This window comes from Hylaeus volcanicus, chromosome 8, assembly GCF_026283585.1.
Source record: "Hylaeus volcanicus isolate JK05 chromosome 8, UHH_iyHylVolc1.0_haploid, whole genome shotgun sequence".
NCBI lineage: Eukaryota > Metazoa > Arthropoda > Insecta > Hymenoptera > Colletidae > Hylaeus > Hylaeus volcanicus.
This window is the reverse complement of record NC_071983.1, coordinates 273,546-298,016: the sequence shown is the minus strand read 5'-3', so window position 1 is coordinate 298,016 and position 24,471 is coordinate 273,546. Positions and strand designations below refer to the sequence as shown.

The 24,471-nt window shown below is 41.3% G+C and overlaps 3 protein-coding genes across 6 annotated transcripts; 2 read left to right on the top strand and 1 right to left on the bottom strand.

Moving 5' to 3' along the window:
* Positions 1–1,078: 1,078 nt before the first annotated feature.
* Positions 1,079–3,591, top strand: LOC128880994 (U-scoloptoxin(01)-Er1a-like). The gene is made up of 3 exons (XM_054131619.1): positions 1,079–2,134; positions 2,208–2,411; positions 2,926–3,591. The coding sequence occupies exons 1-3, from the start codon at positions 2,030–2,032 to the stop codon at positions 3,142–3,144; spliced, it is 528 nt and encodes a 175-aa protein (XP_053987594.1). The 5' UTR covers positions 1,079–2,029; the 3' UTR covers positions 3,145–3,591.
* A 146-nt stretch (positions 3,592–3,737) lies between these two features.
* LOC128880993 (uncharacterized) lies at positions 3,738–11,130 on the bottom strand. The gene is made up of 5 exons (XM_054131618.1): positions 10,816–11,130; positions 7,118–7,289; positions 6,546–6,767; positions 6,139–6,285; positions 3,738–5,830 (listed from the first exon to the last, which is right to left on the bottom strand). Exons 2-5 carry the CDS (start codon positions 7,211–7,213, stop codon positions 5,312–5,314), a joined length of 984 nt encoding a protein of 327 aa, XP_053987593.1. The 5' UTR covers positions 7,214–7,289; positions 10,816–11,130; the 3' UTR covers positions 3,738–5,311.
* Positions 11,131–12,846: 1,716 nt separating this feature from the next.
* On the top strand, positions 12,847–22,590 carry LOC128880658 (U-scoloptoxin(01)-Er1a). 4 transcript variants are annotated; one of them, XM_054130965.1, is made up of 8 exons: positions 12,847–13,035; positions 14,170–14,636; positions 15,012–15,319; positions 15,550–17,241; positions 17,593–17,664; positions 20,570–20,692; positions 21,265–21,366; positions 21,799–22,590. In XM_054130965.1, the coding sequence occupies exons 5-8, from the start codon at positions 17,593–17,595 to the stop codon at positions 21,874–21,876; spliced, it is 375 nt and encodes a 124-aa protein (XP_053986940.1). In that variant the 5' UTR covers positions 12,847–13,035; positions 14,170–14,636; positions 15,012–15,319; positions 15,550–17,241; the 3' UTR covers positions 21,877–22,590. The 4 variants fall into 4 exon arrangements, with proteins under 4 accessions (XP_053986940.1, XP_053986941.1, XP_053986939.1 ...); XM_054130966.1 differs by lacking the exon at positions 14,170–14,636; XM_054130964.1 differs by having other exon boundaries at positions 12,847–14,636; positions 15,012–15,403.
* The last annotated feature ends 1,881 nt before the right edge of the window (positions 22,591–24,471 follow it).

Genomic DNA, 24,471 nt, shown 5'->3' with positions numbered 1-24,471 from the left:
CTGCCAAATTACCTTAATTTATTATTACTTCTTTTTTAATAACACCTGTAAGAAACGTACAAGCAATAAATTATAATATTTTGATAGTATACCAAGAATTCCCAAAATTCCCTTTTCTGACGAGATTATCAGGTCTGAAATACATTTCATTACGATTCAACCAAAGTAATGCCCAAGTCTTCTCTCAAATCTTTGGATTGTTCAGTGTGTAACCCTTTAAGCATTCAACGCGAATCGCAGACCGTCGATTTATCGACGGTGAATAAGAAGCATGATCGCGCCGCCGCCGCCGCCGCTGCCGCCGCCGCGAAACTCAGCGCCGAATCAACCTGCGACCTTCTTTTTCCGCGGAGCGTGGACCAGCCCGAAGCGTTCCCTTTTGTATTCCTTGTTGACGCGAGAAGAGAAATGTGGCTGGAATCGCCAACGAGCGCCGATACTTTCGGGCTGTTCACCTTGCCATGAATGCGATCGAAAGATAAACAGTGGTGATTCGTGTGCCGATTCCCACGTCTTTCTCTTCTTTCTTCCCTCGCGAAACTACCCCGAGGAAAATCCTGTTGGAAGAGGTAGGCAGTGCACAACGGACTAAAATATATTTATTGAACGATAGAATATTTGTCTCGATTCAAATGTTTGGTACTTAGTTTATTATGCAATTTTAAATGGGTTTTAAAGAGGGTTCGATTGATGGGGATGAGTAGGTTTAATTACTATAGAGATTATGCAAATGAATTATTGAATTATTGTTTTGTTGAATGTTGAATAATGATCCAATTTCATTTTTGATTACTTGTGTGAGAAATTCTCTACAATCTCTACAAGTCTCTCGATATTTTATACTGAAAATTTCATTAATCCTATCCGGAACTCAAGCGTTCGTTCGATGCAGCCTAAACCCTGGCATAATTGGGGGAATCAAACAGATCCGCAAAAGATGATTGATCACGCACACGAGGAGAGACGGCCGAGTATATCACGATCAGGATTTTTCGTGAGCCTCATGGTCAATGACCAGAAACGGGCAGGGGTTTCGTAACCGCGGTGGGGACCACCACTGAAAACTGTTAAGTATTCACATCCCGAAGAAACGTCGGTCACCGCGGTGCGACCTTAGCGAAGACGAGGCGGTCTCCCGGCTTTGCCCTCGGTTTTCGACGTCCGAAACCTTTTTTCGTAGCTCCCATTGGACCGCAGCCAACGAGACCACCGTGTCACCACCCAAATAATCGGAATTCGTGAGAAGAGACGCTGAAATTATCCTTCCGCCCGTTCATTTAGAGAATTTCATCGCGACCGCTACGTTCAGCTTTTTCTTAATCAGCTAACGAATTTCGATCTTTCGTGACATGGCTTTTCATGGTACGAAAAAGGAGGGGGGTAATTTCGATTCTATCGCCATTTGCATCCGACCTTGGAGACCGAGCACGTCTTCGGGTTATTCATAGAGAGAGTACGCCGCATCCGATTCCTTTCAGGAATATTCTTCCATCGACGGAAGGACGTCTGTGCGACTCGCGAAACTCCTAAGGGCATATTAATGCCTCTTTGTCTCGATTCAAGAACAAATCCTCGACTTTAACCTATCGAACCCATCCGTTGCTTCGGCACCCCATCCCTCCAATTATCAAAGGAACTAGAGCATCTGGGGAAATCTACTAATCGAACTACGCGCAGCAGGGCGAAGGAATTTAGCCTATCTTTCAGCACATCAGAATCGGAGAAATTTGCATCGGGCCTTCGAGGATGATGTGGACGTCTGGATGGTCATTGGCAGACCAAACGTGATGAAATTACTAATTTCTGCCTACCACGAATCGGCCATTCATACAATATTCAAGATCCTTACGCGCAGGTCACTATATAACACCCTTCCGCGGGTCGAATCATCAGTCTCCTCAGGATCCTCGAAGACGGAGCTCGATACACCTGTAAAATCCCCATTGGAGTCTGTTATCGGAAACTGTGAACAGGATTCGACGAGAAGTCTCTCGAGTTCGTCTAGGAATAGATTGCATTCGATTCCGCCATGATTCGACGAATACATACCATTGTATCGCTGGTGGGCGTGTTTGCCATCGTTTCGACGCTTCCTCAGCAACAAAAGTCTAAAAGACCGATTCCGGAATTCAAGGTTTGCGTGAAACTTGCTGGGAAATTACCACGATACTGGGAGAATTTTTGAAAATATTCATAAAATTTCTCAGAACAAGACTGGAGGCTTGGAGCTGCCCAACAACGCGACGCTCATCCGGGAGAACATCGTGGATAATTTCTCCTGCCAGGACAGGATTTACGGATACTACGCAGACATGGACAACGACTGCCAGGTCTTCCATGTCTGCATGCCGCAGGCTAGGGGCGCGACCAGGTGGAGCTTCATTTGCCCTTCCGAGACAGTCTTCAATCAGGTAAGGAATTTTCATATACTTTTCAAGTAATTTTCCAATCCTTCGACGTGCCGCGAATTTTACTTAATTCTTGTTTGTTGTTGTTTATTATGACTCGAACTCGATCGCGAATAACCTTTTTCATCGATTATATAAAGTATCAACAATAAAATACGCGTTAGATTATTTAAAAGATAAAAGACAGTTCCATTAAAATTTAATTTCTTTATCTATATCTAAAGAAATATAAATTTACATAAACATCTCGGTGTAGTTACCAAAGTGTGAATAATCAGTAATCACTTCTGAATAATGAAAATAAACAAGACACGTGTAATCGTCAGACACGATCAACTCAACAGTCATTATCATTACTATCGAATAATTCAAATAAGTGACCAATGAAATGCATCCTGCAGTGAAAAATCCAACGTACTTGTTGAATTTAAAAGAATGCTTGCAAGGGACAAACGATCTTGAGTTCCTCGAATATAACGCAAAAACTATAATAAATTTGATTCGTTAATTTCATCAGGCCACATTCGTTTGCACGCGAACCGAGAACTCGATACCTTGCGAGGAATCCGAGAGTTTTTACAATTTGAACGAAGCGATCGGCAAGGAAGTGGAAGAGGAAGAAAACGACACGGAACAGGCCACGAAGGAGTCGAATGCCGTGGAGCCGATCTCGAACAGGCCACCCACTAGAACCTCGAGGATTTTGAATAGAAAGAAGTCGTCGCGACGTCAGTAACGACGCTCGACGAGATACGCAAATTTTAATTGATACAGTGACTGTTGTGTGCGCATGGAAATCGACCCGTGTCTGAATAGACTTGGCTGAAACACGATCGAACGAGGAACGAGCTCGTCTAGCATTGATGGGCATCATTTAGATCGAGAGTCGTCGAATTTCTTATTAGAGAAACCGATTAATAACGATTTTTTATTTTCAAACAGGTTTCAATTATATTTATTAGATAGGGAATAAATTCGAGTGAATTAGTACAGCCACATATGGAGGTAAAAAATTTGATTCTAAGATAAAGATAAGCAAAAGAATTGTCGCGGTTCATACAACAAATATATTTATCCGCAACAAAGATAAACTAAAACTTCCTTTATTTAGCTCGTTAAAAATCTAAATCCTCTACTAGATACTTTTAATTATTCCAACGAAGATCATGCCCGTTTCTGTCATTTAGTATTTAAGTATCAATCGGAAACTGTGCGTCGACAATAACTGTCCACGACACGTGTAAAAAGTGTGCAATATAATAAATATGTAACTTGGAAAAATGTTGAAAATCCCAAGCTGAACGAAGCGTCGCAATAAAGAGGTTCAAGTATCCGTAAAAAATTTATTGTACATAGGTACCGATACAGCTCGCTAATACTGGCGATGACTAATAATAATCAAGCAGTCGTCTGTCGCGCGGAAAAAAATAATACACAAATGTAGTTACACAAATGTCCCGAGCCTAGAACAAAGGGGGAAACGTCGGTGCTGAGGTTCGATAGATTGAACGAGAAGCGAACAAGTGACTTAACAACTAAACAAAGTGATATTTATAGCTAACACCGCATCGAGAAGTATACACTGCTGACAATGTTCCTCTCGATCGTTTATTTACAATTGATATGTGTCGATATTGGTTCGGTAACTTAACGATAAGTCGAGAATAAATTAAATCATTAATTAGGATATAATTTACCAGCGTAATGGAAGCTACTGTACATCGAAAGATATATGCATAGGAGATGAAGATAAAAACACACACACGCACACGCAAACGGGCTAGAAATAAATCCAATCATTTTTTTTTTTTTTCTTAATTCGGATGATATCGTATTTTTATGGAATCGAAAAGATCACCGAGACGAGCCGGGCGATTTTCAGTTCTTTTCTTCTATTCGGTATCTTTGGATAACTAGCCATTATGTCGTGGAATAAACGACGCTTATTCCCCCGCACGTAAACACCGGCGACGATAAAATAATTAACACAACCAACAATTGCACCAACTTTCGTGCCCACAAACAGTATCGCAACGAGCCTTCTCAAAAACGGAGTTCTATATATTATGTATGTAGTATACGTTTGAACCTCGAATTAAGTACATACTCATCAAAATCGTCTCGTCTCCTAACAGTAACTGGCCTGAAATTACACTCGAGCAAGTAGCGAACAACGACCACTACGTGAATATTAATCAACGTCGAAACGATTCCACGTTTATTTCGGAAAATATACTATTTATATTACTATGTACAGGTGAGGCTTCTATTTACAAGTCGTCGAAAATGCAAGTGACCCTTGAATCGCGTCCCTACCGAATATCCTGATCGTTTGGTCTTTCGTGACGAACGAAGGGACGATATTAATTAATACTTTCTCCTTAACAATCTTCTGTTGACGCAATGGAGTCGATGAATACTCCCAAGATACTTTGACTCTAGGTGAACATAGTACGAACAGAAGCTTCTTTTTCAAGTCAGTTCTTTATATGTACATTATAAGTATATCCCAAAAGTATTCGTACTCTCTATGCCTATCAAAGAAGATTGTCTAAATTAAATGATAGGTTTGATTTTTTAAAATAGATGTTTCATTATAAATATATAATATCGTTCATATATTTATAATGAAAAATTGATTCGAACACTTGAAACTGATCGTGTAACGATGCCAATTACAAAGAAACTTTCTCCATACCATATCCACTCACTGGAGCCATGAAATTTTTCAGCTGAAATATATCTGAAAATCAGGAATACCAAAAGAAACAGCCAAGTGTCAGCCTGCACAGTGAACTGTCTTCAACAAACTGTACCCTGTGTTGTCCTCAAAGTACCCTCCCAGCGTATCCCGTTCCCTCTCTAATTTCCCTCTGACCACAATTCTGAGAGATGCAACTGATCTAGGCCTCCGAATCGGCCGCCAGATCAGCCTCCATCTCCTCAGGGCTCCTGAGATCGATGGCGAACCTCTTCTTGGCGTTCTTTCCAGCCATCTCTGCCATCTTGTCCTGAGCCTTCACGGTCCTCGAGTAGATCTCGAAGGCCGTGGCCAGGGCGTAGGTGAGCTGTCTCGCGTGATGCTTCGACTCGCAAACGAACCCGTGGCACTCGAAAGGCGAGACCCGCCTAAAGTTCTCCGTCTCGCGAACCACGATCATGGAGAACACCCTTGTATAGACGAGATCCTGAACACCGTACGAGATCGTCTCTATGGCGTACATCTTGGCGAAATAGGGATCCTGCTTCCTCTTCTCGAGTGGGAGCAGGGCGACGCCGTCCTGAGAGACGATCAGCTTGATCAGAGGTAGCATCGTGTTTGTCGACAAGGCCTTGGCTGCGGCCACCATGTTATCGACTGGTCTCCGCGTGTGCTTGATGCCCCAGAGGCCCCTGGCATCATGAGAGCCTAGATATTTCACCTGAAAAGGGGTCCCCCTTTAGTCTCCCACGCGCAGCTACGCTCAGGTAGTAATTAAACCTATACCGAGACCTTGGGGCCCGTACCGTGCGCGCTCTGAGACTTTCGAAACGGAACGAGTAGGATTTGTTCCCCCGACCGTTGCGTTGGAAAGGAGAATAGACACAGACGCGCAAACCGTACCGCGTTCCGTCACGAAATTAGGCGGTTTTCTGGCGCTATTGTCGCGGAGATCTGCCTCGACCTTCGAAGCCGAAGCGTGCTCGATCACGGGAACAGGTAAAAGGTAAACACGCCGAAAAAATATACCTGAAACACCTGCGGCAGATCCGTCGATCTCTCGAAGACGTTATTGTCGATGGACAGGCGGGACAGCTTCGACACGAGCTCCTTCTTTTTGTCGCTGGAGGACACGGGGCTCTTATCTTTCTTCATCTCCTCTGTTCCTTGACTCGTCTGCGTGAAAAGCGGTAAACGTTTATATTTAAGCGTAACAAACTTGCACCAAGCATGCCGCGTTCAACGACCAACACAACTAATTTTATTTACGAACGGACAACGGATTTCGAACGAATCAGCGAGATTGATCAGCATCGATCAGCATCGATAGAATTATCATCGGTTATTTGAAAGTATATGCTCGTTCGATGAACTGATAAACAATTAAATGATCGTTGGATGTATCCAGGTAGTTTGGAGCGTCGTTTGGTACTCACTGGAGTGTTATCTAACCGGCAGGCTCTCTGCGCTTGTCCAGGTTTCACTTTCAGGTGATACTCGACCACGTTCGGTATGTTCGGCGGGTTCGAGACGACTGAGGAAGCCGGAGAGGACGAAGAGGCGGTCGCTGGCCGCTCAGGGACGGCATTTCCGGCCTCGGTCGCCCCGGATAACGGCGCTGTCATCACCGATCCAGACCCAACCACGATTTCCCTCGCCTAACAAATTTCAAAATTTCTTTGTCACTCTTCCAGCAGGCGGTCCGACCATTCTTCACGCTGTTCGAACATCTTTCTACCACCATTTCCTCTCTTTCTCTCTCTCTCTCTCTAATTATTTTTCCATTGACAATAACAATCGTACATTGGTGGCTTTCAAATGTTTTAGAAGGCATCCTTCTCAAATCAAAGAAAATACTGCGTCGTAAATTTAGAGACAGAATTTTTATGTTACAATATGTGTCTGTACATACAATTTTGTTGAATTCATGTATAGGAATAAATGAGTAATATTATATGATAATTGTTTGTGATTGATTTCAGAGATTAGTTTCTATGTCATTACGAACCTTATGTTCACTATTCTCTTCGCTCCTCCCTGTGTCATTGGCATTCTTCGTAACACCTTCACCCCTCTTCCTAAAGCCAAAGTCTTCGTCCTCCATAATGATTCTCAAATCCTTTCAGCACTCGAAAATCAGTCCTTTATGCCAATTTGTTCTTCTCCCTGTTTTCGCGTACCTTAAAACACGCAACCATTGTTATCACTTAGATCGCTTAATCTAGCAGAGAATTGTATACAACATTCTTTGGATTCTAAATGCAAATCAAATTCCGAGCGCAAACCACCATCTACAAATATGAGTTTTAAGTAAAAGTAGAAAAATGAAAATAAATAAAAGGTTTCTTCGATGCCTTTGAATAATAGTTAAACTAAAAAAATCGTAAAAGAAGAAAAGTGAAGATACAAATACCAACTTGGCTATTTCATATCAAAGAAGATAAAAAATTACGGAATCGTTTGAATAAAGTTTCTTTATTCACTGCCAGGCAAATTTAATGCGTTTTCATACAGATCAGACATCTCGTAATTGGTAACGAACGGGTTGAAATCAAGTACATCCTGCATACGCATTCTCTACTCTCGATTGCACACCTGTATTCCTGTCCAGTTTCTATTAACATATTTCCATATATTCGTATCGCGATGGTCGCGTAGATATGCAACAGGAAAAAACACTCGCGTCAAATAAAGCGCGAAATAATTCCCCTTATTTATGCGTCTATTTCAAGGCCCAGCGAGCGAAACGAGCGACCAAGCAATTTAGGGTCGTGCAACGGATAAAGGGGGAGGCTTCCACCCCTCGTGGCCGTCATTATCATCATCGTTGCATCCCGAAACGCGTTCAGCCGCGGAATTAAAAACGGGCTTAACGTCTCGGCTTAAACCGGAAAACAGCTGTCGCGGAGCACGTGTTGCACCTTGCGCTCAAAATCGATCGTTTCCTTCGCTCTCTTTCCGTCTGGCTGACTTCCACGACCGTTTCGTTACGAGTGCTCCACCTCCAAAATAAAGTTAAAGTAAAATGTAATTTAATTAAAGATTAGCCATTGTGATAAAATTATAAGTTGGAAGGAGGAATGTAGAATGGGATGTGATGGGATTGCATTTGGTAATCGATAATTCTCAGGGAATACAATTCGAATTGCAGAATGTGACTACTATCTCACTCACAAACATTTAAAAAAAGAACTGTTCGCCTCCCATCGAACATGTTCGAACATGAAATAAAAGAGATGCTAACCGATGAGCCGTCGAAGCGAATCTGTCGCTTTTGATCGCGTGCACGCAGATTTAATCGAACGAAACGTATGCCGGAATGCGCGTAAAACGCGATGTTATGCAGGATCCTAAATGCGCACGGGGGGCTTGGCTACGAGCGCGCAGGAAATGAGTGTCAGGTGACCGACAGTCAGGTGAAAAGGGATTCATTAATGTATTCCGTCCGTTGGTCAGGTGTGGGCTTTCTGTTGTTCCTACTCCCGTCGTTGAAGCCCCCTGCGCGATTACCGTTTCGGAAACGAGCACTATTTACCTTCCGGTTGACATCATGTCGCAAAAAATTCCGATACAAAGAGAAACATTCGTACGAATACAAATAACAATAATATACATATACAATGAAATATATATAAAAAAAAAGAACGATCACTAATGCTATTATATATCCTTAAATCGATAAAACAGCAACGAATCAGGGTTAAAATGGAGTATGGATGTGGAAAGTTTAAATCCCCATCGACAGCCCAGCTGGGCGAGGTGTATTTTGAAGCACCTTGTATACTCGCTGCGCTCGTACACCTGTCGTCCAATTACACCCGCGTACAATAGTAGAACCTTTAACGCGCGTGTCCACGTACCGGGTGCTTCTATACGAACTAATTCTTCCACGACACGAAACACGCAAGATACTGGATGAAACCATCAAGACTTAACGACTAATTGCGTTACTTGATCTACGAGGTGAGTAGAAAAAGATGCAGCATCTGTGATAACGGTATCGTTCGAGAATGAAACGGAGCAATAGACAGTCACTGCTCGTTATTACGGTTTTCCGTGATGTCCGTTACCTCGCGAGATATCGGACACCGACTTTCGACGACAAATCCGCTGGTAATCTTTGACATCGATCGAAACATTAATGGAAACATTAATATTTACATTTTTGTTCATTAATTGGAGCAAGATTTGATATCGATGACGGCAACAAGTTTATATAATCTTTTTCATCTCCAAGTTTTCGTTATGTGCAATGATCGATATCCGTATCATTTGTGTATTTCATGTAGAATGAGAAAAAGGCTGTGCTTCAATAGTCGAGAAAGAGATAGTCGAGAAAGAGAGCGATACCATTTTCGTTTCGGGCCCACGAGAGGGTGACAGCGATACCGGAAGCCGCGGTAGATGGCTGTCTGACCGGAAGCTATTATGCCCGTGTCACGAACGAGCCGCAACGACTCGAGTTTTGCATCGTTGGAATTTCAACCGTTCTCGCTCGTGTTTGCTCAGATTAATCGGCCACGGTGTACCTCTTATTTTTTTAATTGCAGGTTAACGCGCAACGGGTCCCTTAATTAATTAACGCGAGCGTTAATAAACCGGCAGAGTGGTCTGGATGATGCACAAGCTCGGAAGAAAACGAGACGTGCATCGGTGATTCATCGTTGTTCCTTCGCGTGCTTTTTCTCACGATACGGCCCCATTCTCCACACTCTGACTGAAAACGCGGAAGAAGACTCGCACGACGAAGCCGTGTGTGTATGTGTGCGTGAAAATCGTGTTTTCTTAATTTTACTCGATAACTGTACTCGAGGAATTGAGCAAGCAGTTCATTTTTATTTTGTTGAAATTCTTAATATTTTACATACGTACCTGTACCCACTCTCTCTCCCTCTGACCCATTCAGATAATCACCTACTTTCAATCCGTTGATGCATGGAGAACTCGTAATGAATACAAATTATTAAACTTGACATACTCTTTTTCAGATAATTACTATCATGTACCTATGTGCCAATGGAGGCAGTGACACGTGAAAAAAGAAAAATCAATTTCTGTTTTATCCTGACAATTTAGTCAAATTCCATTTACCAAAAAACTATGTGCATGGAAATGTTCGTAAATATTACCACTTTTTATTCAGTTGTTGTGTCTATTAGCACCAATATCGAAGAATTAGTGAAATTAGTAATGGCTAATAGCTTGAAATTTATGTGGCTATAGTAAAATAAGTATAAAAGAAATTTGTTTAAAAAATTACTCGTAGCTAATCGAGCACATTAACACACTTACAGGATATTCAATCCACTGATTACAGTTGAACCTCGTAGAAATAACCGTAGGCCCACAGAGCGCATAGATTGAGTGAGAGAATCCACGTGGATCGCCACAACGACGTCAACTTTCAACCTGTCTCCATTACTAAAAATTTCCTTCATTCTTTAATATTGGTACTAGTAAACTCAAGAAATTTCAAATAAATAACGTCTCGTTCGTCTCCATTACAAAAAATCCAATAAATATTTTCTCAACTGAAATTCCAAATTTCTAAAATCTAATATGTAAATGTAATTTTCCCTGATTAAAATTCCTAATAGCTAAAGACTAACAAATTTCCTTTTCCCCATCTCTAATTTTCGTAATATTGCCATAGGAACCCAAGTAAAATCGTCGATCCAAGATCCACAGTGATTTTTGGTCGTTTACCTTCGCAGTCCTCGTGTGTTCGACGACAATCGACATCGCTGAACGAGCTCGGTCACGAAACACTTGTGCTGGATCAGAGAGGAGCCGGCGCCTCGTACACAGGTGCAATCACAGGTGATCTGGATTCGAATGCAGCTGCAGGCACGCGGCGTACGCGTTCCAGGTATCTGGAAAGATGTTCGAGGACGCGGACTAGCAGCCGATCGATCCGCGCCCGTTCAACCGCGAAACCGTTCTGAGGATGAACCGATCTAGGATCGGCGAACGATCGACGGCCAGCTGCCAGGTCGGCTGTGCGCGCCGCTGAAAATCTGGGACACGCCGCGCGGCTCACTTCGACTCGCGTCGACTGATAAAACGCGCCCGCGAAACTGCCACCAACGGGCTCGCTGCCACGACGCGACGCCGACGCCGACGCCGACGTACGCGTGCGTACTGATGCCACCGATCCGATACTCGCGATATAGTCGAGTCAATCATCGAACACGGTCCTGTATTGGAAGCATAATCCCTGCTCGAACTGATCGCAGACACGGGGAGGCTGTGCTTTGCTGTAATTTGGTTCTTTGCGTCGATACAAAGACCACGTTTACTCTGATACCACGTACTTGGCCATGGCTGCGTGCTTATTATCGCTGTTATACTGATAAATCTTAAGCAACACTGAGATAACAACGCTCTACCTGACGAAAGGGTACGTGGAGACACCGAGACGAAAAACTGATGAATTTTCTATTATTACGTGAAACGAAACGACCATTTCGCGTAATTTTCTTCTTCTAAAATTGCTAACGTATCGCTAAGGATAATGAATTATTTTTAGATAAATGAAAAATTAAAAAAGGGAGGAAATACATGGGAGCATCATGGTTACTCGTTCGTTGGAATGAAAAGTTAAACGAGAAAATTTAATTATATTGCAATAAAATTAATGAAGCAACTAATTAAAGCCAATTAATACAAGAAGAAAAGTGATTCCATAATGGAAGAAGTATCAGAATAATGACTAATTGAAATAAAACGCAGAAATGAGGGAAACTCTATCAAAATTGATTGTTTTTATCAGATAATCACTGAATTGACTTTATCGAAAATAAATGCGACGTGGTTAACCAAAGATTACAGAAAATTTGCCTAAGAGACGAGCGTACAGTTCGATAAAACGATGACGCTGATAAAAGCTATTCGACCTTCGTTCGTTGAGGCGAAAAATTTGCTTCGTCGACGAGCTTTCGCGTTTCTCACCGTTGCACAATGAGATGCGAGTACTTATCAATTTCCATGTGGACAGGTGTCACGTACACACACGATCGAAAATATCGAACAGCTTCGGGCAGTGTCGTTCGGCATGAACGGTGCGTGTCGGAAATTCGACGAAAATAAGGAAGAATTATTGTAATTACATTTTAAAATAAAATGCGGCCCGTTACAAGCATGCATTTAAATGTACTTAAACGATTCGACCTCACGTTTCTCCTCTTTGGTAAAGTTGGACAGTGCTGGATCTAAATTTATGGGGGACCTTAGCTTAATTAATTTTAAGGGGGTCTTCTTTTTTTTTAATCTTTTCGTTATGAAAATATATTTATCTACTTGGTATTTATTTATCCGACTCCCTGAAAATGTAGACACTTGAAATTAATATTATCGAAGGAAAGTACACATTTTATCATTTTCGAACCTAATCTATCACTTTATCCTGCTCAATTTTAATTTTTGTTTGTTTCTCAACTAGCAAGCATCAATTTCAATTTTATTCTACGTAAATCCGCATATCGATAGAATTCAAATTGAATTTACATCCCACGAAAAGTTGCCTACGTTATTTTCTAATATTTCTCCCCACTTTTTCCTTTCAACAATTGAACGAACCTGGCATGAATGAAACAGATTCGCGTGTTACAAGTACGACAAAACGAAACGTGCTTCCTAGGATTCGTTATGATTGATGTTATATCGCTTACATAACTCTGGATAGAATAAAATTCATACGATGCAGCGGCACGATGTTACGCAACGAAGATAAGACCGCACCGCGCCGCGCCGCGCCGCGCCGCGTCGGGTCGATTGTACGCTGCGTGCTCATAAGATGCGAATAAGAATCGAGGTAGAATCGAATTAAAATAATTGGACAATCGACGGACGCGCTGGAAAATCGATAAGGAACGCCATCGAAAAGTTCCGAAAGACTGCCAGAGGATCCATCGATCATCGCGAGATGTAATTACGAAGTTTGTCACAGTTTTACGATCGACGAGGACGATCAGATTTCTAATCAGTGGCGCGGTTTCTTCGTGGGACTTACGACGAAGTGAATATGAAAGTTTACGAGTCCCATCTGAATGTTAAAAAAAGAATGCTTCGTTAGATTTAATTTTGTTTTGAGAAGACTTGTTTGTTTTACCAGTGATACATCAATGATGTAATTTAACACGTTGTGATGACAAAATTGTCGATACGGATTTAAATAAATTAATTTTAGAGCTGAGGTGTCGAAGAAAATGAATCTGTATAGGATTAGTAAATTTTTAAGAGGTTGCAAAAATAAGCAGCACCAGAAATGTTGAATTATATCATTTCTACTTGTATAGAAATGGAATTTTAGCCTCGTCGAAATGTTGGCAATTATTAGTCTGGGAGTCGACGTGTTAAAAGTAAAAGTAAACTACTCAACCCACACCAATTCAGATTCTTTGATTCCATCACATTCTTAACAAGCTTGACCGTGCATAAAACCGCAGAGGAATAAAGTGTACTATGAAACCAAGTGACTCATCAAATACAATTACGATGCTTTATTTGGTGTCCCAGTCCCGAGACAGGTTGCGCACCCCTGGCCTATTGGATAATCCGCCGTCAGGTGTAATTGAAACGCAGACGATATCGTAACGAAATATTTAATCGAGTAGCAGTAGTAGAAACGTGAGAAAGACTTTCATATATCGCTTATTGTACGCGACAGGAAAGATGCTCGGAAGTCAACTCGTTATGAAATTACGAAAGCTTATAGCGGTTGAACATCGCCGAGCGTGTGAAGATTCGGCGCGGAGAGGTAAAACCGTCGCGTCGCGTCGGAGTCGTGACGAAAGTGTCCATTAAAACGAATGGCCCCCTTTTGATTGGTTTCCTCAAGGAAAAGAGGAGCCCGCATAATCTATTCTTTCCTCTCGATTGTAATAAGACGTAATAAGAATCCGCGCCTTTGCACCGCGTAACCATTATAACGGGGACATTATGATACATAGCGAGATAAGATACATTTGAAACCGCTATCGGGACTCGCGTTAAATTAGGTAAACAAGAGATCGAGGAAGGGAGACTTTCTAATGCGACCATAATATATCCTAATAACAGGTTTCCTAACAAGAGGACACGAATTTTCCTCTCCATCAAAGCCGACGTCTTGGTCGCATCAAGATGACTCCGCGACTATTCTCGATGCTAAAGAAGACGGGCAGACCTTCCCACGAGCGCTGCGTGGATTTTGCAACTGACTCGATATATAATTAACGATAATTTAATTCAAAACGACACGTCTACTCTCGCTGTGTCATCCTTTCTCCCTTGATGCGTATTTTCCGCATTTGTTTCGCGCAATTTGAAACAGATAGACGATCATGCTAGTTACGTGTGAAATGTGCTAGTCTCTCCGAGCACATCTGTTTCAACACTTTTCATTCTTTTCAATGGAGCTCTAGTTGGCGAGTGTAACAGCTATGGATACGTTTATCGACAGTTGTCATTTTTAGCGATAGTAGGAAATTCCAAGTATAGGAAGTTCAGTTTTGATTGCACCGTGAGGAGATAGCACATACTATGGCGTACGAACAAAATCTTCCATTTTTCTTTATTGAAATTTAAATCGCGTAAACGAAAGATTAATATATATATACCTATTTATACCTTTTATACCTACATTGTGGAACTTTATACAAAATAAAATCTTTGCAAACGTTCCTAAAAAAAGGATCAACTTACATATAAATTTATTTTACTATGTAAAAATTATAATATAAACTTTACTTTTACTATTTTTTATATTCTTGCATATTGTGTGCATTATGTAGTTTCTTGTACATTTAAATTTCCTATAAATCCATAAGAATTCGCAGTCTGCTGATAACTATAAAATATAAAGTGTATTTACATTTTGCAAGCTAGAGTGTGATCCATGTAATAATTCATATTATTTACAGGCATGTATAAACATATACATATACGTTGAACAAATGGCTACAGAAAACGCTGGAAAACGACGTACAAGTTCGTTATCTGATTCGAGTCAGAGCCAAGGCGAGCCGTCGTTGGAATTAGCCGTCTAATTCCGTAGAATTTGCATGTCAATGTGGAAAAGTTCGCGACCAGCGATTATCCCGCGCTAATTGCTACCGAACGCGGCTCGAAAATTGAAGGTTTACAGAGAGGAAGATGGAACGGACAACCATGCAAACGAACGATTCGATCTCTCGCGAGATTCCTCTTTTCCGCATGTTCTCAACTATAGGTATAGTCCACGAATACCTCCCAACTTCCTGGTTCCCAAATGTACTCGTACGACACAATCGACGAAATTCATTTATTCGTTAATGTAATTATAATCTTATCTCTTCTTCTCTTTACGATCACTTTCACGATCTACCTTTTATGCAAGTACTTTCTGTGCTTCTTCTCTTGGCTTAATTATGAATTCGAATTTCTGTATTAAATTATTTATAATCTGTTTCTGTGTTGCAGGATGAATGTATAAGTTTTGGTCTGTAAAATTCTGCCAACTCAACATGATGTATCGAATAGTATGGCGAAACATTCGTGTCTCTTAACTCTCTTTCTAATTCTTCGTGACTCTGAGTTCATACACGTTATCTACATACATTATTCATGTCCGATGTAATCCTATTATCAATATGCATCAGTTTTAGCCTTGGAGCGATAGTGTGGTCTTTTAATGTGTATTATTAATGATAAACCAATACAATTTAAGATAACTAAATTGTTTAACCCAAAAAATGGAGTTGATCGATTTATAAAATCGATTCCATATATAGAACATTTTTCCAAGATCGACTCCGTACGCTAACATGAATCGTAAAGTCTTTTTCGGGGCTCAGTTTACGACCACCATTTTCCGTTCCGCTTGCAAATCCCACGATAAAAACGTCCCATTGTGTCTGATCGATGGGAATCGTTGAAATAATCTCGAGTATCCTTCTCCCGAGAAACACAAACAAAGTGTAATTAATCGATAGGATCGCGTTCAATCCACGAAAGGCGTCGTGTCCGCCGAGCGAGGAGCTTCTTTGAGAGATCGACGCGACGCCGACCGCGGCCGACGCGACGATGCAGGAAGTAGGTTTTGAAACGAGCTAAGTTTATGGAAACCGAAAGGAAGATTTTCTTTTTGTGATCAGCATTCTTTTTACTCCCATTTTACGGAATAAATTCAGATTCTGTTTGTTAGTGGGAGGGGGGATTTAAGCCTTGATAACCCTTTCTCCTTGCATTCACCACTGAAATCTCCCTTTGGTCCTTGCAACGCGATCGTTTTCACGGTTGTAGAAGCACCAGACGTTGCGTAAACTTACAATTAGTATTCGCGGTGAAAAAATAACGAGATTACGTAGATCAGAACTGTCGACCACGTTTCCTCTCATCGGCCCTCGTAACTGACAGCACTTTCGCGGCCACGAGGGCTGCCAAAACTATAATCGAACTTATCTTAACGCGTTCACGTTCTATGCATGTGAATTTACTTTAAACAAAGAGTCTTGGCAGCGTGACTTTTCAAAGAAAGAAATCTAGAGTACTCTACATAGAGTATTCTTCATAAAGATTCATGAATTTCATTTAAATTCATTTCCTCTGATGGCTAACATATATGTAGAATGAATTGTTTAGTTGTTCAGAGAATAGTACTGTCAGCCATATATGGGTGTTGAACAATTCCCAACCTGTTTTTCCTGTAACAACCCCGTTGTCAGAACGACTAGTACGTGGAAAAATTGCAGCCCCTGGTTCAAGTACGATCAAGTTACTAGTGTGTTCACGGGTGTAAGAGCACGAAGGGATTGCGTAAGAGAAGAATCTGCGGCATCGCTCAAGATCCCTCCACTACCTCCCTGGGATCTTCTCTTTCTCCGTTCGTCCGGTGTGGGAGCCCCGTGTAAGAGGGCCTCTCAAGAACCCCCCCTTGTTCCTGCTCGATCTCTAAAGCCATATATATACCACCACTTCGTGGTGGCATTCTTCAAGAAAGAAACTTTGCCGGTAACACCGTCAAGACCGAAACTTGTGTAGGCGGAGGTCCAGAGGAACAGAGGACAGGTGGAGAGTGCGTTGTGCGATCGAGGAACAAGGATCAATCAGAGATAAATGAACACCACGCGGAAGGATACTGCGGATTAAGGTGTTTGGATCTTGTATGATAAGGTGAGTCCAATTCTTACCGGTATTTAACCCTTTTTAATCGAAAATCCAGACGTTTCGTTTGAAAGAAATTCAAGTATTTCTTTATTTCTTCGAATAAATATTATTCTTCTCTATACTTCTGTAATTATACATATACACATAACATACTCTCCTATATTATATGTCACAGAATTATTGATTTTAAAATATGAAGAACGTGTAACAGACTATTAGGTACGAAATGGTTAAAAGAAATCATTAGCAAATTTCAACGTTAGAATATTCTTCTGTGATCTTCAGTTCACTATGATCGACTGTCTTTTATTATGTCCTTGAATTTATCGATCAGTGTACTCTTTCTTTTTCTTTCAGATGATTTCGCGGTACCACATTCTGTGCGCGATCCTGCTCTACGGCGCGGTTTTGTTGTACCAAGCGATGGCGGTAAGTAACGACCCCCCGTTAAATGGATGGTTGGAACAACGTTGTCTATTAGACAAATATTTCGATAGAATTTTAATCGAGGTGAATTCACGTCAGCGGTCGCGAATGTGTTAAAAAAAACCATAATCTTATTGTCAGAGCTGGCTAAGCTGGAAAAATGTAAATGTACCAATGGCGAGGATGCCTTCCTCGAATCTAGTCAACATCCGAAACGTTAGATCGAGTTATGATGCGATCGTACTCTGAATAACTTTGATCCAAAAGTGATGCGTTACTGCGCAACAGCGAGATCTGGCGGGGAGGGGAATCATCTCTCGAGCAAACAATGCCTTTACGAAACCTGTGCTGAATTCAACCGCGAAATTATTATATTCAACATGGTTTCTCACGTGCAACAATGACAGAGGGCGACCGAGTATCTTCTCGCGTCATCTTCCTCAGCTGGTAGCGTGAAGTAATTCATTAATTAACCCCTATTGCGTGAATGTGCTTTCTCGTCGCGACTCACGCTTCCTTGGACATAGTCGTTCGTTCTGCGAACAAGACGTTTGGAAATCGCGCACGCCGGTGTTTCTCGATTAACACGACTCGAAAAACGCGACATTTGTTGCGTAACTAATTTTCTTCGAGTTCACAAATAATTTTTCGTTTTTCCTGAATAATCTATTATTCAACTTGTGTGACTTTGGAAGTATCGAAATACCCGCGAACAGAGAATCCAGGAGAATCGTGTGTCGATTCCAGGAATTACGAAACACGCCAGGATAATTCGAACGCGCCTCCGTTTGTTAGAAATTTTATCCACAGACAATCGTGCGACCGTCGAGCCGCGTGCGTATTCATTTTCACCGGAAACGATGACCGTGAACGCGTATCGAAACGGAAGGACGGGATGGAAGGGAACCGAATTTTCAATGGCAGCGGCCAGAGAAACGAAAATGATTAATTAATACGAGGATCGCTATCGCGATTAACATTCACGGTCCCGCGCCTCCAAATCCGCAATAAAATCAACGAATCGATGTCGCAATTTTGCTGGATTCTTCTCCGTCATCCGGCATTCTCGATACTTGGATAAGGATTTCCTCATTTGCGATGATGGCAGTGCCAGGTCATCCTTGCAACTCAATTGTGAATTGGTGTTTCATTTTAAATTATCGATCAACTCGGAATATCATTTTTGAAGTGTAAGATGCAATAAAAGTTCATGTATAGTTTATCGGAAAAATAAATGGACATTCAGAGCCCGCCCACAGGTCTATTTCCATGTCAGTTTTACATTCTAAGCTGTAAGGTATACATACACGTATATACATACAGGGTGTCCGAAAAATGTTCTAGGTCCTTGAAAAGGGTAGTTTGGGGGGCAATTTGAAACAACTTTTCCCTTAGCGAAAATGTTGTCCGAGGCTTCGTTAAGGAGATATTAAGAGAAAAGCCCGAGCGATCAGAGAGCGGGTATGCCGGTGGAGCGGCTGCGGTAGCGTAGGCTACGCGCGGTAGTTGTTTCAAATCAGCCCTCGAACCACCCCTTTCAAGGACCTCCAACATTTTTCGGACACAGCCCTCGAAGATGAGATAAAAGTATCGAGAATTTCTTAATTTCCGATCACCGTACTCTCAGATCCTTGCAATCCATTTCTGAGCTGATCACCGTTGCGAATTGTTCGAATTCGTCACTTTCTCTGGAAGCTGTTCGATGGTATCTCTTCCAGGAAACCCTGACCTATCCGAATCCCTCTCGCGGTGAGTTCGTCCATCGCGGCCGTGGCTTCTTAACCAAGCATCGAAATCACCCGTCGCTCCGAGAGGGTGGAGCCCGCGTTTTGCGGTTGCGCGCGTACCGCTGCTCGAGAAATCGAATACAAAGGCACGGAGATGCGCATCCGCTCGCGGGGAACAATGTAACCCGACTTCCGGTCAGACATCGGCACGTGCACGCACTGGACTGGCTCGTTTCGTGTGTCGCAACGGCCTCCTTCTTTCCTCTCATCTCGACCGATAGCCAATTGCGAAAAAGATCCCGCGCAGAGATCCCCCTACGACGGTCTAGACGTTCTTTAAGAGCTGTTCGGATCATTAACCGTCGTCCGCGGAGAAGGGCTTCGCCGAGCGAACTCTTGAACCTTTACCTTTGTTTCACGCACCGGAACCCAGGTGAATTATTTACGGAATAACGCGCCACTGTAGATGAAACTTTATGAGAATTCTACTTTAGGTCTTTTTATGCACAGAAGATCTATTAACAGATATAGACATGATTTTTCAACTAATTTTACTAATCTTCGAATATTGGACAAACTTTCCAACTTTTTGTACAGACAATGGGAATGGGAGGACAAGTTAGAAAAAAAAGAAAAGAAAAGGAACGATTTAATAAATATAAATTGATGAGCAAATGATGTATCGTGGTAACAAAGCTAACGTGGAAAGGACATGCGATTAATAACGTGCATTCTCGGTCGGTCCACATTGTATTGTGAACGATAATGCATGACGAAAGCTGTCGGTACTGTTTCGACAGAGTCACGAGGCAGTTGCCGCTGTGCAAATGTTTTCCTTAATTACGTCTTATGGCTAATTGCCTTTGTTCCAAGGGAAATCCAGTTGCGAGACACATATCTCCTTGCGTGAACTTAGAGAAATATTTTAGCCTTTCAAAGACTTTATTAAAGATATTTTGTTAAAGTCACGAGTGTTGCGGAAAATGAGAAAAAAGAATGCAATGGAAAAAAATATTTTCTCTATTCTACCAATTGAGATCCGAAAAATCTGTGAAAAATCCGTGCTTTCAAGCGAAGCCACATTATATTAGCTATTTGATTAATCGATACAAAATACAAAATATAAAATGTGACATATGTCGTTTTTAAAATAACCAACTCGATCTCTATTGACGTTTCAGCAAGTAGACGGTTACACGCCTGGCGTGGATTACCCGATCTACGACTCCGTACCTTTCGGCCTGACATTTACCTGCGGAGGCAAGTTACCTGGCTACTATGCCGATCCTGAAGCCAGATGTCAGGTGAATCCACAGCGCAAACCATAGTGGAATTATCTCCATCATTTTAATATTAAAACAATCAGCGTTGAATTTATTTACGATTGCACTACATCTCTCAATTTAACAGATATTTCAAGTAAAGTTTCATTTCTTATTAAAAATGTAAAATTTTAATTGATAAATTTTTATTAAATCATCTTAATTTTTGTTTAACTTCGTCTGACTTTGAAGTCATACATCCATTATCTGAACTTTTTAAGTCTAATGTAATCGTGTAATCCTAATGGCTCAATTGTACTCTGCAAGCAACAGCAAGGCCTGCAAACACCTTGTTTACAACAACTATTTTATAATTTCTCAGGTCAAGGTACACCTGGAAATCCGTGTTTATTAACATTTCCTTTACACTTTCTATGTGCTTCTCTCTATAATTAAATAATTGTTTTTGGATAACAAATATAATTTGAATTATAAAGAATTAATTGGGTTTTTAACTCGAAACTTAAAATCTGAAATTCTACTATTACATATAATTATTTTCTTTAAAGTGACCAAGAGAAAATCGAATTAAATTTACGATATTTTCTTTGCAGGTTTGGCACTGGTGCTTACCAAATGGACGCATGTTCAGCTTCCTTTGTCCAAACGGCACCGTCTTTAGCCAGTCAGCACGCGTCTGTGATTGGTGGTTCAAGGTGTAAACCTCTGACATTCTTTAACAATTTCTATCTATAATTATTTTGATCCTCTACGAGTATTTTCTTTCATTCGTTGATATTTATAACAAAGTCGAGCATTTTCGACTTGAAATGTACAGCTATATCTTGTGTAATATTATATGGTGGACCATTGTATAATCTCTCATTTGTCAAAGTTATTTTGGAGATATTTCTTTCTATAATGTAATATAATTAACCTCTTTAGGGACGATTTTTCTTCAAGCTTTTCTTATATCTCTAACTGTACATCGAAAATAACATTATCAGCCCAGCCAACCCGTAAAATTTCTACTCCTCTTGTTGAGGAATTATAATTGTAAACAAGTAAACGTCCACATATGTAGCCAAGGACGCGAAAAGGCAAGCAACTAAAAGTGATTTATTTCGTGTTTTTTTCATTTGTCGTAGGTGGATTGCAACGACTCGCCGAGATTGTACGGTATCAACGACGACCTCTACAGAGACGTGAACGGGAACAAGATCTAACTCGAACTGTATCCCCTGTGAAACATGATCGTAAGCGTCGACGAAGACCGTTTCTGTGCAGTCTCTTCACGGCGAGAGAGCAACTTAACGGAAGCGAGATTCGTCCATCGAGTTCCTAGCTTGCCGGCGGAGAATCGGCCAACGAACAAGGCACTGTTGTACTCTCAGACGCTAAATTCTGACTGTTGCGAGGCTGTTCGAACATTGTAGATACACTTTCCAAACGAACTTGACCGCACGTGCTCTGTAACGTTTCCACTAGAATCGCTGAAAAATCTTATCGCACCGTTTCGCTCCGACGGACGATCCAGGATACCATACTTAATCGCCTTATAATGAAACTCGATCACTTCAATAAAAACAAACAACTGATGCATTAATTTTTCTCCTGTGTGAACCGAGCGAACGGAAGCCACACTCTGATCGCGTCGATTTAACCGAGAAATGCCTTTTTCATTTTCCAACTGCGCAGCGTGAAACGAGCGAGAACAGTTTTAGTGGTTCCATCGACGAGGTAAAAGGAGCCTCGATCGCGTAACGAACAGTCGAAATCGCTACGAACGATTTCTTGGCATGATCGGACAATAGAAAGTGAGCAGTCCTCGCGAGCGGCCAGTTCGACTCGTACCTTTTCCTCGTCGAACGTCGCCGTCGCCGTCGCCGTCGATGCTACACTTTTCTGTTTACGCTTTACATGCACATCCAGTCGTCTGTACACCATTTAGGCCGGTCTACGGAGATCCGAAAATCATGTTTAAGAGCAGGCATTTCATTCGTACCAATGGGCGTGTTTATGTTGGAAGTTTCGAATGTTTCGTTATTTTGAAACAAAGTTAGAGGGGAGAGTAAAAGAAAAAAGCTGCAACGGCTACAGTTTTTCTATTACATTTTCGAAACTAAGCATAATTTTGTAAGAGAAGCATAGTTGTCTAAGAATTACTTCTTTAGATAGATTTAATCTGCTAGATCTAAAACAAAATGTAATGATATTACTCTTTCTACTGAAACTTGATTACTTGAAGAATCGGTGCATACATATATGTCAGCTGATCCGCGAGGGGATCTATCGAACGCTTCTCTAAAACGTCACGCATGTATAATTACCGTTTCTATGACCAAGAATTTCGATCGGCTTTTTCAAGCGTTGCGTAAACGAATAGAAATTTTGGCGCGCCCATTTACGAAACTCTAGCTTCCTGTATCGAAATATACAATTTAAAGTAACAAGGCCAAAGTCAACGAGCAACGCCCGTTATTCCGTTGACGTCCTGTTGCGTTGACTACGTGAGACAAATTAAAAAGTCCCTGTTGCATCGGCTGCTATCAACGGGAAAAAGAAAGATCGATCTTGGACGAAATAGTAAGTCGTATCAAGTCACACTCCGCGTCGTTACAAAACAACAAATTGCTCACAGCTATCAGGTTCTTTTTTGTTCGAGATTCGAGGTATAGTTGGAAGAATGAAAGGTCAAACCTAGATGGGATTTGAGATTACAAGTTTTATTGGGTCACGTGTGCCAGTGATGTAACGTTATATGATTTGTGTGCAACCGAGGAAAAATTATTCGACAAAGAGTATTATATACTCTTCTTACTGATTGTATATTTGGGAGAATGAACGATCAGATTCCTTTCTTTCATTAAATCAGTTTATGCAATCATAATTGATACTTGAACTGAATTATGACAAACAGTATGTAAATATCGAAAGATGAACAATGGTGAGAGACGATTCGTGACGTTATATCGAGAGATAACCATCGATACTGGAATTACTATACCTAGTCCCACATGATTGCGATCGCAACAAGATTAAACGTCTCTGGGACACTTTTTGCGTGGTCATCGGCATCACCAGAGAGTCCATTATTACCAGGATGAAGATCCTGAAAACGTTTATTAAAAATTTCCATAGAACTTTCCAGTGAACGTGTAACGCGTTAATATTCCACGCGCGTAAAAACCACGCGTCGGCGTCGGGACGCTCCTCGAACGATTCGCGAGCGCAAATACCACGGGCGTACCCTACACGTCTCGTTCTGAAATTCTTAGCGATCCCCTTTCAAAGATCAGAAGGCGTGTCACTTGAAACGGGCACTTATGGAAGAGGAAATTTGAAGTGCCTGACATTAACACTAAGTTTATGGAGATTTCTTATCAGTTGTATTACCAAAGTAATGCTTTCACGAGTGAAGCTGATTTACTAGAATTAATTACAAGACTTAATCAAGAGATTTGATATAGGTATACTTGTCACTTTATATGGATCAAAGTTAGCATAATTGGTTGGCGAAAAATATAAATTGCTAACAGTTGTTTGATTCGTATCGAACGAATCGTTTTATTTGATTCAATCGACTGGAAAGTTCACGTGCTGTCGATATGACTCATTCTACAGGAAAAATGTAAAGAAAACGAGAACTGGAGACATCGTCCTTGGGCCTCGAGGAAGAGAAGATTTACCGCGCTTGGAGGATGCGGAGAATTGTGTGGAAACAGTCCAACTCATGGAGAATGTCCAAGATGGAAAACTCCCATCATGGGCATCTACTTTCAATTTACTTATCGTTGTTATCGCTCAAGAACTCTTCGAAC

What these genes read in the sequence shown, in the direction of transcription:
- LOC128880994 (XM_054131619.1), top strand. Translation starts at nt 2,030, where the DNA reads ATGATTCGACGAATACATACCATTGTATCGCTGGTGGGCGTGTTTGCC. An exon ending in GACCGATTCCGGAATTCAAG is followed by an intron (nt 2,135 to 2,207) that starts GTTTGCGTGAAA and finishes AAAATTTCTCAG; the next exon opens with AACAAGACTGGAGGCTTGGA. An exon ending in CCGAGACAGTCTTCAATCAG is followed by an intron (nt 2,412 to 2,925) that starts GTAAGGAATTTT and finishes TAATTTCATCAG; the next exon opens with GCCACATTCGTTTGCACGCG.
- LOC128880993 (XM_054131618.1), bottom strand. Translation starts at nt 7,213, where the DNA reads ATGGAGGACGAAGACTTTGGCTTTAGGAAGAGGGGTGAAGGTGTTACG. An exon ending in AAGAGAATAGTGAACATAAG is followed by an intron (nt 6,768 to 7,117) that starts GTTCGTAATGAC and finishes GAAATTTGTTAG; the next exon opens with GCGAGGGAAATCGTGGTTGG. An exon ending in ATCTGCCGCAGGTGTTTCAG is followed by an intron (nt 5,831 to 6,138) that starts GTATATTTTTTC and finishes ACCCCTTTTCAG; the next exon opens with GTGAAATATCTAGGCTCTCA.
- LOC128880658 (XM_054130967.1), top strand. Translation starts at nt 17,593, where the DNA reads ATGATTTCGCGGTACCACATTCTGTGCGCGATCCTGCTCTACGGCGCG. An exon ending in TGTTGTACCAAGCGATGGCG is followed by an intron (nt 17,665 to 20,569) that starts GTAAGTAACGAC and finishes TTGACGTTTCAG; the next exon opens with CAAGTAGACGGTTACACGCC. An exon ending in ATCCTGAAGCCAGATGTCAG is followed by an intron (nt 20,693 to 21,264) that starts GTGAATCCACAG and finishes TTTTCTTTGCAG; the next exon opens with GTTTGGCACTGGTGCTTACC.